Here is a 22,841-nt window from a genome sequence, read left to right as displayed (position 1 = left end):
GTAATTTCCAAGTGTCCAATCCCAGGAGTATTTTAGAGACACAGTGGGGTGTTTTTGTTTAAAGTGTACATGTTGGGTCTTGGGTGGAGAGATGTTGCATGGGCGAGCTTGGTCCTGGCGGCCCCCTTGCCTGGTGTTAGCCTGGGAGTGAAGGGCAGCTCAGGGAGTGTTGGATGAGTGAGACTGCATGGATGTTCTCTGGCTTTGTTTGGTGTTAGCTGTGTAGGGCTGCGGATGGACTCGTGGGCGTGCTCCTGCTTCATGCAACTTGAGAGTAACTGGAACCTGTCACGCATGTACATGCAAGCCTCATGTTTTCTAATACGTGACCCCTGCATTACCCGGGCCTGCAGTTCTTGCTTTCCACCTCTTTACAGCACACAGTTCTGTTTTTTGTGACCTGCTGTATCATGAAGTTGTTTGTCCTTTCCCTTGTTTGGAATATTAAATCTGTGTTTGACATTAGTTTCATTGTCCTTGGAATTAAGAATGATCCTTTATTTCCGCCAAAGTAGGCAGAAACGACCTCATTTTACTTCTGTTTGCCATTTCTACTGCAGCCTCTTAGGCCACCCTCAAGGACAGGTGCAAGCACTGTCAGAAGATCCATCCTAGTGTCACCCTCTCTTTGTTCCTAGTGAAACAGGGACGTGCTTCCTTTCTTCCTATCAGATGCAAGTTCCCATGTCCCTGTGGTGTCTGTGAATATTCATTGGATGATCCCGATCGGTTACATGTCTTTATTTCGAAAATGTTATAGCGAAACACACATATATCGAGTATTTTATAACAAAAACCTGTATGCTGAATGCATTTTGGGGGGGCGCCCACCCTTCCTGCCCGCTCGGATGGAAGGAACATGGACGTCTTACTACTTTCTCTCTTTTCTGTACTCACGGCAGGAAAATACAATCGCCAGGACCTCGACACGTGAGGGATCTTGGGTACACTACACGTCAAGTCAAACATGTCCCCCCAAAAATTAACCCTTTACCCCACCCAAAAATACATTTGGTGTACAGGTTTTCGTTATAAAATCCTAGATAGATGTGTGTTTCTCTTTATACATGTTCGATATAAAGACTGGATACCTGCAGATCAGGTCACACCACCAGGTTAAGAAAGCAACTGCCTGCAATGTCCAGAAAGTAACATAAGAATCCAGGCACTTGTTAACCTCTGTTAGGGAGGTCGCCAGGTGCAATGGCTGGACGCCCGGCCAGCCTTAGATGCTGCCCTCGGGGTATATTTGGGAGCAAGAACAGAGATTTGACCCACTTTTTAAATGCTGTGGATATCTGCACCTAGCAGACTACTCTCAATCAAGCCACTCAATGATATCCTATGTGTACAGTGCCTCATCAATGACCACATATATCTGCACCTAGCAGACTACTCTCAATCAAGCCACTCGATGATATCCTATGGGAACAGTGTGTAGTATAAATGAGGGGCAAGTGTTATAATTAATAAAGTATTTATTGTTACACTTAAGTATTAAGATATAGATATATAAAAGGGGATATGAGAGGAGTCTCTGAAGGAAGATGCTTCAGTCTCTCCAACCGTCTCTTCTCTGTGTTCTCCTCTCCACCTCCACATCCTCCTTCCAGAATCCCTGCAGATTTCACACTAATGTAGCAGCAGATGTTACCATGCTACACATCCCTCTTCTTTCTAGACCAATCTTTACTCTCCATAGTCTGTTAAGTACATCAGTCTCTGGTACTTCCTTCCAAACCTTGACACTGACACTATCATCCCAGTTGGTACATATATGGGAGTTACTGGTAAGGAAACTTTCTGGTTCTCTGTACTTCCACCTACATCACTTTTATCCACACACTCACCACCCACTCTACCATCCACCACCATGACTCTTTCCATATTCCATACTCTACCATCACTTGTTCTTACAGCATGTTTGAATAGTTCTATATCTTGGATCAGATCAGACCACCTAATCCCTCTCACTCTAAGGGCTTCCTGAAGCTTCACTCTCACAAAACAACCCACTTCCAGTTCCTCATTAACCCTAAATCTTTTCTTGTCATGCCATACTTTATTTCTATTTTGTTTCTGTCTAATCATATCTACAGCATTATCAGTTACCACTCCCATTTTGATCACTTCACCCATCCATCCAGGACATAACTTGTTAGTCGCTTTTCTTCCTCTACTCAATTCAAATGGTGAAACCCCTGTGGAAATGTGCGGGGTAAACCTGTGCGCCATAATAACATTTCTGACTGACTCTTTCCAGTTCATACCATTGGCCCATGCCCATTTTATGGCATTTTTTAGAATCCTGTTGTATCTTTCTACTACTCCATTGGTTTGTGGGTGATACACCGCACTGGTTATATGCTTAATCGATTTTTGTTTTAAATATTCTTCCATCTCTCTCGAAACAAATTGAGGACCATTGTCAGAAAGGATAACTCCAGGATGTCCTTCCCGACCACATACCTCTTCCATGAAATTGATGATGTTTTTAGTTGTCACGCTAGGCATCATTTTCACTTCTGCCCACCTTGTAAGAATATCAATTATAACTACACAAAACGTCTGACTGCCTTCACTCCATATAGGACCCATTATATCAATCCCAACTTTCATCCACGGTCTGCTCGGCACATCAGTCATAACCATCGGATACTCACTGCCCACACAGCCTTTATCGGACTTATTACAAAGGATACAGTTTCTTATGATCCTCTCAATTTCCGCATCACATCCCAGCCACCAGTATGTATTTCTTACCCTGCACTTGGTCTTGGAAATGCCTTGGTGGCCTTCATGTCCTAGCTCAATAATTGTCTTCCTTACATTCACAGGTGGAATTAATCTGTCCCCTCTAAACAAATATCCACCTTGTACACTCAGCTCATCTCTGACACTCCACAGTCCTTGCACATCTGCTTGCTTGATCTTATTGAGAGGAACATGTCTGTTGTTTATATTTTTTATCATAAACTGTAATTTTACATCCTTATTCATGCCTTCCAACCATTCTTCTTTAGCAATAGCTGAATCTTGCAGCATACATATCATTTTTTGTTGGTTTTCTTCACTTTCATTTTCATTTTCTTCTTGAGCATTTGTGAGCCTAGATAAACAATCTGCAGCATAATTCCTCACTCCTGGAATATACTTGACCACTACATTGAACTCCTGCATTCTATGAACCCATCTCCATATCCTTGCAAATACTTTGTCCAGACCTTTGTTCGTGAATAGTTCCACAAGCGGTTTGTGATCTGTGTTTATCTCAAATTATGTTCCCCAGACAAAACTACAACATTTGTCCACAGCCCATACAATGACTAAAGCCTCCTTCTCGATTGTTGCATATGACTTTTCTGCTCCTTTTAACAGCCGTGAAGCAAACGCAATTACCTTCTCCTCTCCATTATGTAGTTGCGCCAACACTGCACCCAGACCCACATTACTGGCATCTGTTGTGATTACCGTTCGCTGTTCCCTTACAAAGTTCTTCAGCGCCGGTGCAGTTGTCAGAGCACTCTTTATGTAATTGAATTCCTTCTCGCAATTTTCATTCCATTCATATTTGACATTCATCCTAGTGAGATCCCTCAATACAGCCGTGTGATCAGCAAACCTTCTAACGTACTTAGAATAATATTCAGCCATTCCCAAGAATGTTCTCAATTCTTCTTTGTTGCTAGGTGTAGCCATATTATTGATCGCAAACATCAAATCCGGCTTGGGTTTAGTCCCTTGCTCTGATATAACATGGCCTAAGTATTCAATTTCTTTGCTATGGATCTTTGATTTCTTTTTACTCAATGTCATTCCCATTTTATATAACTTCCTTAATGCTCCATCCAGAATTTTATCATACTCTGCTTGATCTTTGGCAAATATAAGAATATCATCTTGAAAGAAAATAATGCCCTCATCACCATCAAAAATGTGGTGCATGGTCTTCTGAAACACCGAAGCTGCTGATATAAGACCAAACGGCATCCTCTTATATTGATACAAACCCTCCGGGGTTATAAACGCTGTCAGATGCCTTGAGTCTTCGTGCAGACGAATCTGGTGATATGCTGAAGTGAGATCTAAGGTCGAAAACACTTTTGCTGACCCCATCGTTGATAACAGCTCTTGAATGTTGGGAAGTGGATGTCTCTCAGGGATGATGCACTTGTTCAATTCTCTAAGGTCTATACACACTCTTACTTTTCCAGAGCTTTTCCTCACCACTACTAACGGTGATACCCACTCTGAAGCATCAATCTTTTCGATTATATCCCGTTCTTCCAGTTTCCTCAATTGCCTTTTGACCTAATCTCTCATTGCTAAAGGCACATTCCTCAGCTTCTGTGCGACTGGCTTACAATTCCTTTTGAGTTGTATTCTGTGCATAATCCCTTTTGCACAGCCTATTTCATCCTTGAACACTTCCTTCTTCACTTCTTCTGTAGACATCTCATTGGATTCAATCACTTAGATGGACTCCTCAGCGCTGGCATCCAATCTAACCTTGAGCCATGCTTGATGTGTCCAGCTAAGTAAAGGCGTTTTTCCTTTTCTTGATACATAGACTTTCCCTTTGGTAGTTCTATCCTTGAAGGCTAATTTTGCTTCAAACCATCCAATATCTATTTTCACGCCAGCATAAGCACTTGGATTAATGTCTGATTCATTAAGCCATCTTGGACCAATTCTTCTCCATATCTTTTCAGGAAGCAACGTATATTTCGCTCCTGAATCCGTCATCATCCTCACTGGAGCATCATTTATCTTAATGATGGTTTTGTGGCTCTCCAGTTGGCCACCGGGGATGATTTTGGCTTTGTGAAGCTCTTCCAATACCCTGTGAAAGTAAGTCCTTTTCTTTTTCAAACATTTTATTGAGCTTTTTTTTTCCTTGACTCTGCACTATCCCTACCCGTCGCTTGAAGGCATCAACCTGTTGGCGACCTTCCAATTTCTTGAAAGAATCGATTCCCCGCTGCCGCAAGTCAGTTGGGAGGTACAGCGGACAATGGATGGACGTGGGGCAGGAAGGATGACCAAAATGTTGGACTTGGAATGGTTCTGTACAATTCTCACTGGTTTGCCTTCAAAGAATTACCTGGTCAGACAAAAAAACCTGAGAGAGACCAACTCTACATATGAACTCCAAAATATTGCAACAATACATTAGCATTGAATTGGAGGACTTAATGTACCTATTCACTGTGGACCAATCAGTTCACTTGTTGAGATGGGTTCCAAAGCACCTGCAAGGGCGTGATTGGTGGTGTTATCGTGTGGAAAGGTCAGATGTCTGCAAACCTCTGAAGCTCCCTAGATGTTTTGGACGGTTTATAGTGAAAGTTTCGAATACATAGTTCTGAAATGCAATACTTTTGAAAGAAAAGGATCGAGAAAAAAAAATCCGAATGCACTTTTTTTTTGGTGGGGTCCCCCCAAACCCCTGTTTTTTGGGGAAAACCACACATTTTTCCTATACGAAACACAAAGAAAAAAAGGCATTAAAAAAAGCATTCGATTTTTTTTTCCGATCCTTTTGTTTCGAACGTATTGCATTTCGAAACTATGTATTCGAAACTTTGACTGGACACCGTTTTGGACTATGACTTCCATGATCCGTCACCATTCACTATGCTGGCTAGACGGTTTGGGTCTATTTGACCTAAAACATTTGACCTAATCACATTTGATCAAATTGATTTGACCTTTTTTTTGGTCTAAAATGCAGGGGTATTACCCCTGCATCCCCCCGCACACTTCCCCTCAACCTAATCTATACCCTTGCCCGCCCCCATATACATATTCAATTAAATTTGACCAAAAAAAGGTCTAAAAAAGTCGATCAAACGGTTAGGTCAAATGTTTTTAGGTCAATTATGCTAATACCGGCTAGACTGATGGGATGGTTAGTCCAAAACATAGGAAGAGCCCGGGGATTGGTTAACGCGCATGGCTAAAGATGTGCTATACGTTACAGCATAGCTCTCTTCGGTCTTTGCTGTTCAGTTATTCTCTTGACCCGTCCCTGTAGTTCCTGCACAGGCTCAGGGTCAGGAGGTGACGGTCGCGTTCCATTAGTGGAGAAACTGAGTAGCTCGCCTCCATCTTATTGGTCAGGGGACCTGAACCCCTAAACCACTCTGCAAGCAGGGAACCAGCAACCCTCCTTACTTCCTCCTGCCAATATTTCCAAAGCCCCAACTCCCAGTAGGACAGCGCTGCTCATGTTCGCTTCCCCACATAGCCACGTCTTGCATGTTTTAGATCCTTTAACTACCCCAAAAAATAAACATTGAAGTAGTCCCACTGAATGAAAGAAACAAAGATGGAAAATGCATCAATTTAATCTGAAAAGTCATCCACCAGTCAGTATGGTATAAATAAATAAATAAATAAATAAATAGATAAATTCTACCTAGCCAAAAGATCCCACGTCAGCGACAGATCTGATGTGTCCAGCTACTCCTGGAGACCTTGGACCCAATTTTAGGGGGAGGGAAGAGCAAGGTGTTCGTCCCCCCAACTTTCGTGGCACACCATTTTGTCCCCCTCATTTGACAAGAGCCCTTTTCCTTTAGATGTCATGTCCACCCCTAACATTTTCGACAAAGTTACTCTCCTGCTAGAGGCAGCAAAAGGAGGAGCCAGTTCCCCACAAACCTCCCAGGTAGAGCACTGGGTCCAAAAGCTGCCATGACACTCCTGTCTGACCATAACATGATGGCACATCGACTAAACCATTTGAAAACTCCCCTCACCCGGTGATAAGGAGCAAGAGAGTATACACATAAGGGGAGGAGGTGGACACTGCAGCAGAGCCAATCAGGGTCTGGAAAAAGCAGGAAGTAAAAAGACGAGCCAATCAGAGAACTTATTTCCCTAATCACCATATTCATCACCATGTAAAAGGCAGTCAGTCTCGGAGTCTCCACTGGCTATTTTGGGGAGAGAACTGCATCCTTAGGGATGGCGTTTGTTGAGAAATGCTCGAGAGAGACTGGAGGAGGAGACATGGAAGAAGGGAGCAGGGAGCAGAGAGCAGAGGGAGGGAGAGGTTGGAGTAGGAGAGGGGAGCGAAGGAGCAGGAAACGAAAGGCAGAGTAAAGGCTGGAGGAGGAGACACAGGAGGTGAAATCAGGAAGAAGGGAGAGGTTAGAGGAGGGAAAGGCAAGTGGAGGAGGAGAGAGCAATGAGGATTGGGAGGGAGAGGTTGGAGGTAGAGGAGGGGAAGTAACAGCACATGGAGGGCACAGCTTTCACTATACTGGTGATGAGGGTCATCTAGGGCGTTGCCAGGGGCCAGGAGGTGTTCCTATCAGTAGTACCCCAGTGATTCGGTACCCTTAAGAGGAACCCAGGCCAGGGCATGGGGCAGACTGAGAACATGAGGCCAGAGAGGGAGGAAAATAGAGATTGCGGAAATGAGTCAGAGAAGTGTAGCTCCTAACAATGGCAGAGCAAGTCAGAGGAGCTATAGCAGACCAGAGAGGCCATGTGAAAGCCATTAGCACTTACCCCAAGAGCCTAGTATCAGTGCTCAGGTAGAGCAGGGAAATGCTACCCATACCAATCCAAGTGGGGAGCGGGGGGTGGGTACCAACCTGTGTAGTCCCAAGCAGAATACACTAGCCAGGAGACCCCTGCACAGAAGTGGGGAATTACACACCGTCCCATCCCAGACCTGTGAGGACAGGAGGGGCCCATTAACCACCAGAGGATACCTACTATCTCAGGAGGAAGCGCGGCCAAGGCCAAGACAAGCTAAGACCAAAGTCTCTCAGGACCACATCGCGCCAGGACCAGAGAAGCACAGGAGGACACTTTACCACATCCCACCGTGACCAGAGACTCACAGGAGGACACTTTACCACATCCCACCATGACCAGAGAAGCACAGAAGAACACTTTACCTCATCCCACCATGGCCAGAGAAGCACAGAAGGACACTTTACCACATCCCACCGTGGCCAGAGAAGCACAGAAGGACACTTTACCCCATCCAACCATGGCCATAGAAGCACAGAAGAACACTTTACCACATCCCACCATGGCCAGAGAAGCACAGAAGGACACTTTACCACATCCCACCATGATCAGAGAAGCATGGGAGGACACTTTATCTCATTCCACCATGACCAGGGAAGCACAGAAGAACACTTTACCACATCCCACCATGGCCAGAGAAGCACAGAAGGACACTTTACCACATCCCACCGTGACCAGAGACGCACGGAAGGAAACTTTACCATATCTCACCATGGTCAGAGAAGCACAGAAGACACTTTACCACATCCCACCATGGCCAGAGAAGCACAGAAGGACACTTTACCACATCCCACCGTGACCAGAGACTCACAGGAGGACACTTTACCACATCCCACCATGACCAGAGAAGCACAGAAGAACACTGTACCACATCCCACCATGGCCGGAGAAGCACAGAAGGACACTCTACCACATCCCACCATGACCAGAGAAGCACAGAAGGACACTTTACCACATCCCACCATGACCAGAGGAGCACGGAAGGACACTTTACCACTTCCCACCATGGCCAGAGAAGCACAGAAGAACACTTTACCACATCCCACCAGGACCAGAGAAGCACAGAAGAACACTTTACCTCATTCCACCGTGACCAGAGAAGCACGGAAGGACACTTTACCACATCCCACCATGACCAGACAAGCACGAAAGGACACTTTACCAAATCCCACCATGACCAGAGAGGCACGGAAGGACACTTTACCACATCCCACCAGGACCACAGAAGCACGGAATGACACACTACTACATCCCACCATGACCAGAGAAGCATGGAAGGACACTTTACAACATCTCACCATGGCCAGAGAAGCATAGAAGGACACTTTACCACATCCCACCATGACCAAAGAAGCAATGAAGGACACTTTACCATATCCCACCATGACCAGAGAAGCACGGAACTACACTTTACCACATCCCACCATGGCAAGAGAAGCACAGGACACACTACCACATCCAGATCTCTGCAGTGTACACCACCTGACCTTGCCATGAGAACCTTGCCAGATCTCTGCAGCGTGCACTACCTGACCTGGCCACGAGAACCGTGCCAGATCTCTGCAACGTGCACCACCTGACCTAGCCACGAGAATCTTGTCAAATCTCAGCAACGTGCACCACCTGACCTAGCCACGAGAACCTTGCCAAATCTCTGCAGCGTACACCACCTGTCCTGGCCACGAGAACCTTGCCAGATCTCTGCAACGTGCACCACCTGACCTAGCCACGAGAACCTTGCCAGATCTCTGCAGCGTACACCACCTGACCTAGCCACGAGAACCTTGCCAGATCTATGCAACGTGCACCACCTGACCTAGCCACGAGAACCTTGCCAAATCTCTGTAACGTGCGCCACCTGACCTAGCCACGAGAACCTTGCCAGATCTCTGCAGCGTACACCACCTGACCGGGCCACGAGAACCTTGCCAGATCTCTGCAACGTGCACCACCTGACCTAGCCATGAGAACCTTGCCAGATCTCTGCAGCGTAGACCACCTGGCCTAGCCATAAGAACCTTGCCAAATCTCTGCAGCGTGCACCACCTGACCTGGCCACAAGAACCTTGCCAGATCTCTGCAACGTGCATCACCTGACCTGGCCACGAGAACCTTGCCAGATCTCTGCAGCGTACACCACCTGACCTAGCCACGAGAACCTTGCCAAATCTCTGCGACGTGCACCACCTGACCTAGCCACGAGAACCTTGCCAGATCTCTGCAACGTGCACCACCTGACCTAGCCACGAGAACCTTGCCAGATCTCCTCAACGTGCACCACCTGACCTAGCCACAAGAACCTTGCCAGATCTCTGCAGCGTACTCCACCTGACCTGGCCACGAGAACCTTGCCAGATCTCTGCAACGTGCACCACCTGACCTAGCCACGAGAACCTTGCCAGATCTCTGCAGCGTACACCACCTGACCTGGCCACGAGAACCTTGCCAGATCTCTGCAACGTGCACCACCTGACCTAGCCACAAGAACCTTGCCAGATCTCTGCAGCGTACACCAACTGACCTAGCCACAAGAAACTTGCCAGATCTCTGCAGCATACACCAACTGACCTAGCTACGAGAACCTTGCCAGATCTCTGCAATGTGCACCACCTGACCTAGCCACGAGAACCTTGCCAGATCTCTGCAGCGTACACCACCTGACCAAGCCACGAGAACCTTGCCAAATCTCTGCAGCGTACACCAACTGACCTAGCCACGAGAACCTTGCCAGATCTCTGCAGCGTACACCAACTGACCTAGCCACGAGAACCTTGCCAGATCGAACCTGCGAAATATCCTCAGGATTCTGTTTCCTCCAATCTAATCGGCTGAGGCGCGGAATGTTTTTCACCCAATGCATTCTGCGCGTTCTATTTGTTGTACGTTTACTCTCCATAAACCTATCGAGGCATACTCTAATGAGTAATTTCCAAGTGTCCAATCCCAGGAGTATTTTAGAGACACAGTGGGGTGTTTTTGTTTAAAGTGTACATGTTGGGTCTTGGGTGGAGAGATGTTGCATGGGCGAGCTTGGTCCTGGCGGCCCCCTTGCCTGGTGTTAGCCTTGGAGTGAAGGGCAGCTCAGGGAGTGTTGGATGAGTGAGACTGCATGGATGTTCTCTGGCTTTGTTTGGTGTTAGCTGTGTAGGGCTGCGGATGGACTCGTGGGCGTGCTCCTGCTTCATGCAACTTGAGAGTAACTGGAACCTGTCACGCATGTACATGCAAGCCTCATGTTTTCTAATACGTGACCCCTGCATTACCCGGGCCTGCAGTTCTTGCTTTCCACCTCTTTACAGCACACAGTTCTGTTTTTTGTGACCTGCTGTATCATGAAGTTGTTTGACCTTTCCCTTGTTTGGAATATTAAATCTGTGTTTGACATTAGTTTCATTGTCCTTGGAATTAAGAATGATCCTTTATTTCCGCCAAAGTAGGCAGAAACGACCTCATTTTACTTCTGTTTGCCATTTCTACTGCAGCCTCTTAGGCCACCCTCAAGGACAGGTGCAAGCGCTGTCAGAAGATCCTAGTGTCACCCTCTCTTTGTTCCTAGTGAAACAGGGACGTGCTTCCTTTCTTCCTATCAGATGCAAGTTCCCATGTCCCTGTGGTGTCTGTGAATATTCATTGGATGATCCCGATCGGTTACATGTCTTTATTTCGAAAATGTTATAGCGAAACACACATATATCGAGTATTTTATAACAAAAACCTGTATGCTGAATGCATTTTGGGGGGGCGCCCACCCTTCCTGCCCGCTCGGATGGAAGGAACATGGACGTCTTACTACTTTCTCTCTTTTCTGTACTCACGGCAGGAAAATACAATCGCCAGGACCTCGACACGTGAGGGATCTTGGGTACACTACACGTCAAGTCAAACATGTCCCCCCAAAAATTAACCCTTTACCCCACCCAAAAATACATTTGGTGTACAGGTTTTCGTTATAAAATCCTAGATAGATGTGTGTTTCTCTTTATACATGTTCGATATAAAGACTGGATACCTGCAGATCAGGTCACACCACCAGGTTAAGAAAGCAACTGCCTGCAATGTCCAGAAAGTAACATAAGAATCCAGGCACTTGTTAACCTCTGTTAGGGAGGTCGCCAGGTGCAATGGCTGGACGCCCGGCCAGCCTTAGATGCTGCCCTCGGGGTATATTTGGGAGCAAGAACAGAGATTTGACCCACTTTTTAAATGCTGTGGATATCTGCACCTAGCAGACTACTCTCAATCAAGCCACTCAATGATATCCTATGTGTACAGTGCCTCATCAATGACCACATATATCTGCACCTAGCAGACTACTCTCAATCAAGCCACTCGATGATATCCTATGGGTACAGTGTGTAGTATAAATGAGGGGCAAGTGTTATAATTAATAAAGTATTTATTGTTACACTTAAGTATTAAGATATAGATATATAAAAGGGGATATGAGAGGAGTCTCTGAAGGAAGATGCTTCAGTCTCTCCAACCGTCTCTTCTCTGTGTTCTCCTCTCCACCTCCACATCCTCCTTCCAGAATCCCTGCAGATTTCACACTAATGTAGCAGCAGATGTTACCATGCTACACATCCCTCTTCTTTCTAGACCAATCTTTACTCTCCATAGTCTGTTAAGTACATCGGTCTCTGGTACTTCCTTCCAAACCTTGACACTGACGCTATCATCCCAGTTGGTACATATATGGGAGTTACTGGTAAGGAAACTTTCTGGTTCTCTGTACTTCCACCTACATCACTTTTATCCACACACTCACCACCCACTCTACCATCCACCACCATGACTCTTTCCATATTCCATACTCTACCATCACTTGTTCTTACAGCATGTTTGAATAGTTCTATAACTTAGATCAGATCAGACCACCTAATCCCTCTCACTCTAAGGGCTTCCTGAAGCTTCACTCTCACAAAACAACCCACTTCCAGTTCCTCATTAACCCTAAATCTTTTCTTGTCATGCCATACTTTATTTCTATTTTGTTTCTGTCTAATCATATCTACAGTATTATCAGTTACCACTCCCATTTTGATCACTTCACCCATCCATCCAGGACATAACTTGTTAGTCGCTTTTCTTCCTCTACTCAATTCAAATGGTGAAACCCCTGTGGAAATGTGCGGGGTAAACCTGTGCGCCATAATAACATTTCTGACTGACTCTTTCCAGTTCATACCATTGGCCCATGCCCATTTTATGGCATTTTTTAGAATCCTGTTGTATCTTTCTACTACTCCATTGGTTTGTGGGTGATACACCGCACTGGTTATATGCTTAATCGATTTTTGTTTTAAATATTCTTCCATCTCTCTCTAAACAAATTGAGGACCATTGTCAGAAAGGATAACTCCAGGATATCCTTCCCGACCACATACCTCTTCCATGAAATTGATGATGTTTTTAGTTGTCACGCTAGGCATCATTTTCACTTCTGCCCACCTTGTAAGAATATCAATTATAACTACACAAAACGTCTGACTGCCTTCACTCCATATAGGACCCATTATATCAATCCCAACTTTCATCCACTGTCTGCTCGGCACATCAGTCATAACCATCGGATACTCACTGCCCACACAGCCTTTATCGGACTTATTACAAAGGATACAGTTTCTTATGATCCTCTCAATTTCCGCATCACATCCCAGCCACCAGTATGTATTTCTTACCCTGCACTTGGTCTTGGAAATGCCTTGGTGGCCTTCATGTCCTAGCTCAATAATTTTCTTCCTTACATTCACAGGTGGAATTAATCTGTCCCCTCTAAACAAATATCCACCTTGTATACTCAGCTCATCTCTGACACTCCACAGTCCTTGCACATCTGCTTGCTTGATCTTATTGAGAGGAACATGTCTGTTGTTTATATTTTTTATCATAAACTGTAATTTTACGTCCTTATTCATGCCTTCCAACCATTCTTCTTTAGCAATAGCTGAATCTTGCAGCATACATATCATTTTTTGTTGGTTTTCTTCACTTTCATTTTCATTTTCTTCTTGAGCATTCGTGAGCCTAGATAAACAATCTGCAGCATAATTCCTCACTCCTGGAATATACTTGACCACTTCATTGAACTCCTGCATTCTATGAACCCATCTCCATATCCTTGCAAATACTTTGTCCAGACCTTTGTTCGTGAATAGTTCCACAAGCGGTTTGTGATCTGTGTTTATCTCAAATTATGTTCCCCAGACAAAACTACAACATTTGTCCACAGCCCATACCATGACTAAAGCCTCCTTCTCGATTGTTGCATATGACTTTTCTGCTCCTTTTAACAGCCGTGAAGCAAACGCAATTACCTTCTCCTCTCCATTATGTAGTTGCGCCAACACTGCACCCAGACCCACATTACTGGCATCTGTTGTGATTACCGTTCGCTGTTCCCTTACAAAGTTCTTCAGCGCCGGTGCAGTTGTCAGAGCACTCTTTATGTAATTGAATTCCTTCTCGCAATTTTCATTCCATTCATATTTGACATTCATCCTAGTGAGATCCCTCAATACAGCCGTGTGATCAGCAAACCTTCTAACGTACTTAGAATAATATTCAGCCATTCCCAAGAATGTTCTCAATTCTTCTTTGTTGCTAGGTGTCGCCATATTATTGATCGCAAACATCAAATCCGGCTTGGGTTTAGTCCCTTGCTCTGATATAACATGGCCTAAGTATTCAATTTGTTTGCTATGGATCTTTGATTTCTTTTTACTCAATGTCATTCCCATTTTATATAACTTCCTTAATGCTCCATCCAGAATGTTATCATACTCTGCTTGATCTTTGGCAAATATAAGAATATCATCTTGAAAGAAAATAATGCCCTCATCACCATCAAAAATGTGGTGCATGGTCTTCTGAAACACCGAAGCTGCTGATATAAGACCAAACGGCATCCTCTTATATTGATACAAACCCTCCGGGGTTATAAACGCTGTCAGATGCCTTGAGTCTTCGTGCAGACGAATCTGGTGATCTGCTGAAGTGAGATCTAAGGTCGAAAACACTTTTGCTGACCCCATCGTTGATAACAGCTCTTGAATGTTGGGAAGTGGATGTCTCTCAGGGATGATGCACTTGTTCAATTCTCTAAGGTCTATACACACTCTTACTTTTCCAGAGCTTTTCCTCACCACTACTAACGGTGATACCCACTCTGAAGCATCAATCTTTTCGATTATATCCCGTTCTTCCAGTTTCCTCAATTGCCTTTTGACCTAATCTCTCATTGCTAAAGGCACATTCCTCAGCTTCTGTGCGACTGGCTTACAATTCCTTTTGAGTTGTATTCTGTGCATAATCCCTTTTGCACAGCCTATTTCATCCTTGAACACTTCCTTCTTCACTTCTTCTGTAGACATCTCATTGGATTCAATCACTTAGATGGACTCCTCAGCGCTGGCATCCAATCTAACCTTGAGCCATGCTTGATGTGTCCAGCTAAGTAAAGGCGTTGTTCCTTTTCTTGATACATAGGGCCTCATTCCGAGTATGGCGGTAAGGGATAGCGGCCACCGCTAACGAGAGCGGTGGCGGTAATCCCTTACCGCCATACTCCGAGTTCCCTTTGCGCCATGGAGGTTTTAACACCTGCTTTTAGCAGGTGTTAAAAACCATGGCGCTAAGGGACCTTGATGTTAATTACGCCACCGTAATTTACGGTGGCGTAATTAACGCCTTCCCCACTCCCATTATGCCCTATGGGGCAAGAATGGGAATGGGGAAGGGTAAATGGGGATTGGGGAATTACCGCCCCGCCAACCTTGGAATGGGGCGGTAATTCCGCCATCCACCAAGGCGCTGCCGGTCCGGGTACGGCGTCAACCAAGGCGTTAATAGCGCCATTGGTTAGCGCCGTACTCGGAATGAGGCCCATAGACTTTCCCTTTGGTAGTTCTATCCTTGAAGGCTAATTTTGCTTCAAACCATCCAATATCTATTTTCACGCCAGCATAAGCACTTGGATTAATATCTGATTCATTAAGCCATCTTGGACCAATTCTTCTCCATATCTTTTCAGGAAGCAACGTATATTTCGCTCCTGAATCCGTCATCATCCTCACTGGAGCATCATTTATCTTAATGATGGTTTTGTGGCTCTCCAGTTCCGTTCCATTCTCATTATCACTAACAGCAAAGACACATTCTTCCTCTTCATATTCCTCTGGACCTGCAATCCAATTCATGCTTCCTTTATCAACCCTACAACATTTGGCCATATGGCCTCTTCCATTGCAGTTTTTGCATGTAATGTGGATAGCTGGACACTCGGGACTGTTAGCCCAGTGCATGGGACTATCGCACCTAAAGCATGTCCTAATCCTTCCTCTGCCTCTCTGGCTCATTTGAGGGCGTCTATTACTCATGAACCGTCCTCTGTTGTATCCTCCATAACCACATGCAACTCCTCTACTTTTTACATCATTACTGTATGTGTAAGTGCTTTGCATCTTGGGCTCCTCCTTCCGTTTCACTACAGCATTTTGGTTGTACCCATTGTCAACTTTTGTCATTTGAATTGCATTAATAGGATTTTCTGGCTTCAGAGTGGTATTCTTCACTATATATTTAAGCGTTTTGACACAATTCTCCATATGTTCAACCTCTTCGGCTATATGCAGTACTACATCCAAATCAGGATCGTCTTCAGCCCAAAGTCTCTCTCTAATTCTAGCACTATTACACTCCAGCATGAATTGATCTCTGAGTCTTTCATCTAATTGTGGCCCAAATTTGCAATTCTTTGCTAACTTTCTCAGGACAGTTATAAATTGTTCCACGCTCTCTCCACTTTCTTGCGACCTCTTACCAAACCTATACCTTTCCAAGATTGTACTCAATTTTTTTTCATAGTGTTTATTCAATTTGGCAACACATTTTTCATATTCATTCATATCCCCTTCCTCATCAGGTAAGTTCGGCAAGTCCTCATACTTTTCCTGTCCTGCTGGTCCCAAACAATGAAGTAACAGTGACTTTTTTCTCTCCACACTGTAGTTTGTTCCACAAACCACTGAAGCATAGTGCTCGAATGACTTCAACCATCTCTTCCATGGCAAATTAGGTTCTCCAGCTTCAAGCAGAAACATGGCTGGTGGTGGGACAGTGTGCATTGTCATATTGTCAGCTCCGGACTGGTCACCTGCTCCTCTGTTGCTAATGATTGCTGTAGGCTTCCTTGTAACAGCACTGTACAGCTCTTTCATTCTTACATACAATACAATCACTTGTGTTTTTTTTATTTTTTTATGTGTGTAGGTTGTTAACTATTATCATATATTCCCAATTATTGTATGTCCGTACTGGTCACTACTGTGTTGATACTGAGACGAGTAGGAGCAGATCACTCGATCCTCATTTACAAAAATAAATGTTTTTTTTTTTTATTTTACAGTCTAAATTGGCGCTGCCACCCGCTTAGCAGTTATAAATTAAATTCGTTTAATTTAATTCTTTCAGACGCTCAAAATCAATCCATGAAGTTTGGGCCTTGTTACTGCAATCACCATAGCTGCAACCGTTTTGTTTATCAAACTTAAAATGGCCGCCCGCACGCAACGTACGTGACGACGTTGCGGGTCCTTTTCTTTAAAGCGGTAAGCTTTACACTGCGAGCTCGCGATCAGCTCGGGGCAGTGTTTATATTCAATACACTGCTACAGACGCTCGCGCGTATCCCCAACTGCAATCGTGAGTTTAGCTCAGCAAATATAAACAAACACAGTGACTTGCTCGTTATGGATAGGCTTGCCGATTTCCTTAATTATGCATGGAGGGGTGGGGGCAGGGATCTTTCACGCTCACCTGCAGGCTTCAATTTCTTCTCTTCACTAACACAGTTACTGTTTCACTTCCTCGTCACCAAATGTAGTATAAATGAGGGGCAAGTGTTATAATTAATAAAGTATTTATTGTTACACTTATATAAAAGGGAATATGAGAGGAGTCTCTGAAGGAAGATGCTTCAGTCTCTCCAACCGTCTCTTCTCTGTGTTCTCCTCTCCACCTACACATTCTCCTTCCAGAATGCCTGCAGATTCCACACTAATGTAGCAGCAGATGTTACCATGCTACACAGTGCCTCATCAATGACCACATATATCTGCACCTAGCAGACTACTGTCAATCAAGCCACTCGATGATATCCTATGGGTACAGTGCCTCATCAATGAACACATATATCTGCACCTAGCAGACTACTGTCAATCAAGCCACTCGATGATATCCTATGGGTACAGTGCCTCATCAATGACCACATATATCTGCACCTAGCAGACTACTGTCAATCAAGCCACTCGATGATATCCTATGGGTACAGTGCCTCATTAATGACCACATATATCTGCACCTAGCAGACTACTGTCAATCAAGCCACTCGATGATATCCTATGGGGACAGTGCCTCATCAATGACCACATACATCTGCACCTAGCAAACTACTGTCAATCAAGCCACTCAATGATATCCTATGGGTACAGTCCCTCATCAATGACCACATACATCTGCACCTAGCAGACTACTGTCAATCAAGCCACTCGATGATATCCTATGGGGACAGTGCCTCATCAATGACCACATATATCTTCACCTAGCAGACTACTGTCAATCAAGCCACTCGATGATATACTATGGGTACAGTGCCATTGACCACATATATCGTCACCTAGCAGACTACTGTCAATCAAGCCACTTGATGATATCCTATGGGGACATTGCCTCATCAATGACCACATATGAATCTGAGCCGTAATTATCTCAGAATCACTTATAACAGGAGCTCAGAGAAGTAGCATGCTAAACACTGTGGATGTGGGAGGAACGAAGAGTGGACAATGTTCATGAATAGGCGTATACACTTGGAGGAAAGTAAAAAGGTGGTGTATAGTATAATCAAAAGGGCTGTAAGTGGATCCATGAATCGGGAAGTTATGTTTTGTTTTCCAACTCCAGTGAGGGCTCCTACTTTCTTTTTTATGGTCTCTTTTCTCGCCTCCAGGGTAAATTTGGCAAGTTCAAGAGATATGTGGCGCACAGTACACATGTCACCAATGTCCGCTGGACGCATGATGACAGCCTGCTGGCCACTGTGGGAGGGTCCGACACTTCCTTGATGCTGTGGACACATGAGATGGAAGGTCACCGAGAGACCCGGCAATGTGATAGTGAAGAGTCTGACCTCGACTCGGAGGAAGATGGCGGTGAGTGTTGGCATCCGACCTCCGGTGGTGGCCCCTTTAAGTGCTCTTATTTGGTATAGCCCGAACCTTGCTATAAAGTAACAGCGCACTGTGCAATGAGGGAAAGGGGATATGGTATAAGAATATGGATATAATTAGGAAGGTAAAATATCCCCCTAATTTAACGATGCCCTGTTAAATTAGATGACAAATGAAATCAGATAAATTATAAATAAGAAAGTTATAAAAAAGGAAAAAATAGAAAGTGATAGAAAATGATATTATAAGATATATTCATATAGACCATTACAGGAAATGAAATGGGGCACCATCGCACAGACTTACTCCAGCTAATCAAGGACAAGAAAGTAGTTGGGAGGAGTTTAGGGCCATTAGTCTATATCAGCCCAAGCTCCCGGCTGTGTACACACTCCCAGTCCAGCTTGTCGGCCTTCTGTGAATGTCTTTCTCCTCCACCTGCCTCTAGTAAGGGGGAACGGGGCTTACTGGTATTGCAGTTTGACCATTTTGGTGTGAGCGGGACTTCATTAACACTAGTCATGCTTTTTCCGCTGACAGCCTAGGCGATCCGGGGGATACAGATTGCCTCTATGAGGACTACAGTAACAAAGCACAGTTTGAGGAGTTGGCGATTCCCAACTGATTAAGCTGATAAATCCCGAGGGGGTGGGCCAACGCTGCCCGTAATGGCCCACTGCTGGTAATGGCCCACTGCCCAGGTTAAGGACCAGTGTGAAGTGAGGTACCCTTAACTTGGGCCGGCGGGCCATTCCCGGAGGCGGTCGGCATGCCGCCAAGGTTTATATCAACATTATCAACCTGTGTAGTTGATGCGTAGTTGATGCAAGTTTGCTAATGGTGTGTTTTAATTGAATAAATAAATAATTGCCTTGTGAGTCCGGCACTGCCCGGCCTTTCTTTAGTCCATTTTCCTTGTTGATGACTGTGACATCATCAACAAGGAATCTGGACTCGGAGAATGAAGCTCGGTGTCAGGCTTCAAGGTAAGATTTCTTTTTTATTGAAACAGACTCTAGCCCGCATGTGTGAACTACGTGGTTGCTAAGGGGTGAGGGAGGAGCGAGGAAGAGGAATGGCGCGCAAGCCAGCAGCACTTAGGCGGCACAGAACACAGGCTTATATCAGTGAATACTGCCCGCGCTCCGAGCTTCCTGATTGGCAAGCACCCTCCTCTAGCGTGCCAATTAACCGTATACACAAATAATTTACGTTGGATGGCAGGCGGTTGATCCAACACGTAGAAGACGTATCTCATAATAAAATGACAGCGCAGTTTCAGCTTTTATTCCTGGGAGTGTGGTTACAACCCTGAATCCATTTGCTGCCAGTACAGCACATCCATAAACATAACTAAGGTCAGTACTATATCACATACTTGTGTTTAAAATACTTGGTTTGGAATCTGAGGGTCTCTGTTCCAGGAATAAATAAGTGTGTGACTACACTTGCAAAAGGCAACCGCTACACAGGAGTGTTTTTCATATTAGGACCAGGGACACAGTCATTGAGTTGCACAGATATAGTGTGACTCTGGGCTATATGAAAATGTTTGACTCCAAACTCAACACCTGAATTGCTCCTTGTTTGTATCTGTCTGGTTCAAAAGCTGACAGGCATTAGTGGGACAACCTAAAGTGAGACTACTGAACACGACCAACACAACACAAAGAAAGGACTAATGTAAGTAGAAAGGATCATGGCTAGGGTGACAGTAAAGAAAAGTGGGAAGAAACTAAAAAGTGAAAGTGAAAAGAGGTAAATGGGACTAAAGAGGTAGAGTGACAGGAAAAGGGATTGCCTGATAATACCTAATTTTAAAGCAAGCACTCCTTTTGGTCTATAAGATTAGAAACAAGAGCAAGTTGACAGTGGGATGGTCCATTTTTGAAATATCAACAATCAGTTGGTGTACAACCTTTGGACATGCAACCGTGTCATCTATTTTTTTCGCCACCTCGCATAATCCATGGAAGCTCAACATTGTTACTTCTAGGTTCATGGCGTGCAAGCATCCCTTTAAGCTCACCTGTGTTCACTCATGTTCCCTCAGGGTATGACAGCGATGTGACAAGAGAAAATGAGATCAATTACACCATTAAAGCCTTATCGACAAGCATCCGGCCCATGCTGGGAGTCAAGCCGCACCTGCAGCAGAAAGAGCCGTCATTGGATGAAAGGTAAAATTCTATCGGCCGTTGGGGCGGGGGGTAGGCGGGGTTCCAACGATTAATTTCATATAACAATGCACTAAGCTGTAGTTGCAACTAGCGTCCTTATGTTTGTTGATTTGATAAAGTCTACAGGTCTGGCAAATATGAGAAGATATGCTCCAAATCGGTTTATGTCTATGCACAGGTCTGCTATTGAGGGCCATTATTGTTGTCTGGATGTCATACACAACTAACTTGATGCATATGACTGAGAGAATGACACATAGAAGGTAGCGGGAGATAGGCAGAGAGTGCACACTTACTGAGTAGAAATTAGGAAACGATTTCGCTCATCTCCTGCTCCCAGGAGGTTCTAGAGACAGCACGATCATGAAGGTCCACTTTTTGAACCAGACCACTGCTCCACTATTTTTCACTCTCATTGGACGATGAAGCACTTATTGAAAAATGTTGAAGTGAAAAGTCTCAAGTTGCTCTTAATATAATTGGCATAAACTCACATTCCGTCCCTTTTTCGGAGGACAAATAGATACAGTATCAGAAAAGTATTTACTTGCCTTCTAACATTCTTCTGTTTGCACTACTAATTTCTTTGGTACATATTAGTAATTTAATAAATCCTCCCTCCCCCAAATTAATTCCATTATTTCGACCTCTGCTTTTAATATGAAACAAGTCCGTTTGTGAGCAGCATTTCAGCGTGATAGGCTGACCACTATGCAACAGGGCCAATTCCGATGCATTCAAGATCGCGGCACGCTTTTAGTTTGTGGACTTAGGAATAGGGCTAGAATTGTGCCCTGAGGCACTGATGATGTTGTGTTGTATGACACAGTAGGACATCTTCTAGTGGGAGCTGCCATTTTTGACGGTAGCTAAACCCGGACCCGAGATGTTCGTGGTCGATTTCTTGACTGTTCTGAGATGCCTATCCTACTTTATGATAGTTGTTACATCTCTGGTTGTATATTGGACATTTTCCAAGTCCTTAGGCTTAGACATAGATGATCACCCTACACAAGTGGTCTTGTTGTCCCATAAAGAATAAACATCTTAATTTTCTAAGGGGAGCGGTAAGTCCTGTACCCTCCTATTCCCTGGGGGGGCCTCCACCCACTGCATCTATTTTAGTCCATCCCTCTAGACCTAGAGCGGCACTCAAATGGTAAAGCAGCAAGAAAGAACATGCATTATGACTCCTTTTGTTCTTCGTCTTCATTGACACTGGTCCTCGCTGCAATGGCCTTAAACGTCTGCTTCTAATGGAATCTTCCAGCTGGTGTATATTTTCCACCTGTTGCTTTTTAGCTCATTATGGCTCCCACTCCTGGCCTTAAACGTCTGTTTCTAATGGAATCTTCCAGCTGGTGTATATTTTCCACCTGTTGCTTTTTAGCTCATTATGGCTCCCACTCCTGGATCACTATGCATAACTCTAGGAGGTCTGTGGGTGGTAATCCGAGTGTGCAGGGTGCTTCAAGTTTGGGTCCTCCATAGTTTTGCTTTAAGTAGGAAAGAGGAGCGTCTCAACAACTTAACCCAAAATGGCTGGGACGTCAACAAACCTTATGCCTGAGAGTAACACACCTGATCTCTCAAGTGCCGAATCTATTTAATAGGTGTTCTTTCTGTCTGGAGCTCCGAGCAACTGAGAACCTTACAGAGTCAAGGAATGTCCAGTCACCTGTCTAGTGAAACACATTTTTAAGTTTTATTTGATGAATTCTGATTGGATGAAAGTGGGATTGTAAGCAGTTTGATTGGTTTGGCTTTTTCATGGACATTGCCATTTGCTTCTGCAGGTGATGTAGTTATTCTGCCTTTGGGATGCCATTCCTTCATACGCTTTGGTATCCTAATGAGTAATTGTCCAGTGAAGAAGCATTAT

At 44.7% G+C, this 22,841-nt stretch overlaps 1 protein-coding gene across 1 annotated transcript in view; it reads left to right on the top strand.

The window, feature by feature from the left end:
* The window catches only part of EML5 (EMAP like 5), a 772,681-nt gene that overhangs the window by 604,530 nt on the left and 145,310 nt on the right, over positions 1 to 22,841 (top strand). The window contains exons 26-27 of the mRNA XM_069637955.1: positions 18,560 to 18,761; positions 20,833 to 20,959. Of these exons, the coding sequence (XP_069494056.1) occupies positions 18,560 to 18,761; positions 20,833 to 20,959 (329 nt within the window). The remainder of the gene's footprint in view (positions 1 to 18,559; positions 18,762 to 20,832; positions 20,960 to 22,841) is intronic.

Source organism: Ambystoma mexicanum, chromosome 14, assembly GCF_040938575.1.
Source record: "Ambystoma mexicanum isolate Mex_15411 chromosome 14, UKY_AmexF1_1, whole genome shotgun sequence".
NCBI classification, from domain to species: domain Eukaryota; kingdom Metazoa; phylum Chordata; class Amphibia; order Caudata; family Ambystomatidae; genus Ambystoma; species Ambystoma mexicanum.
Note: the sequence above shows the minus strand (reverse complement) of the source record. Positions and strands in the feature narration are given on the sequence as shown.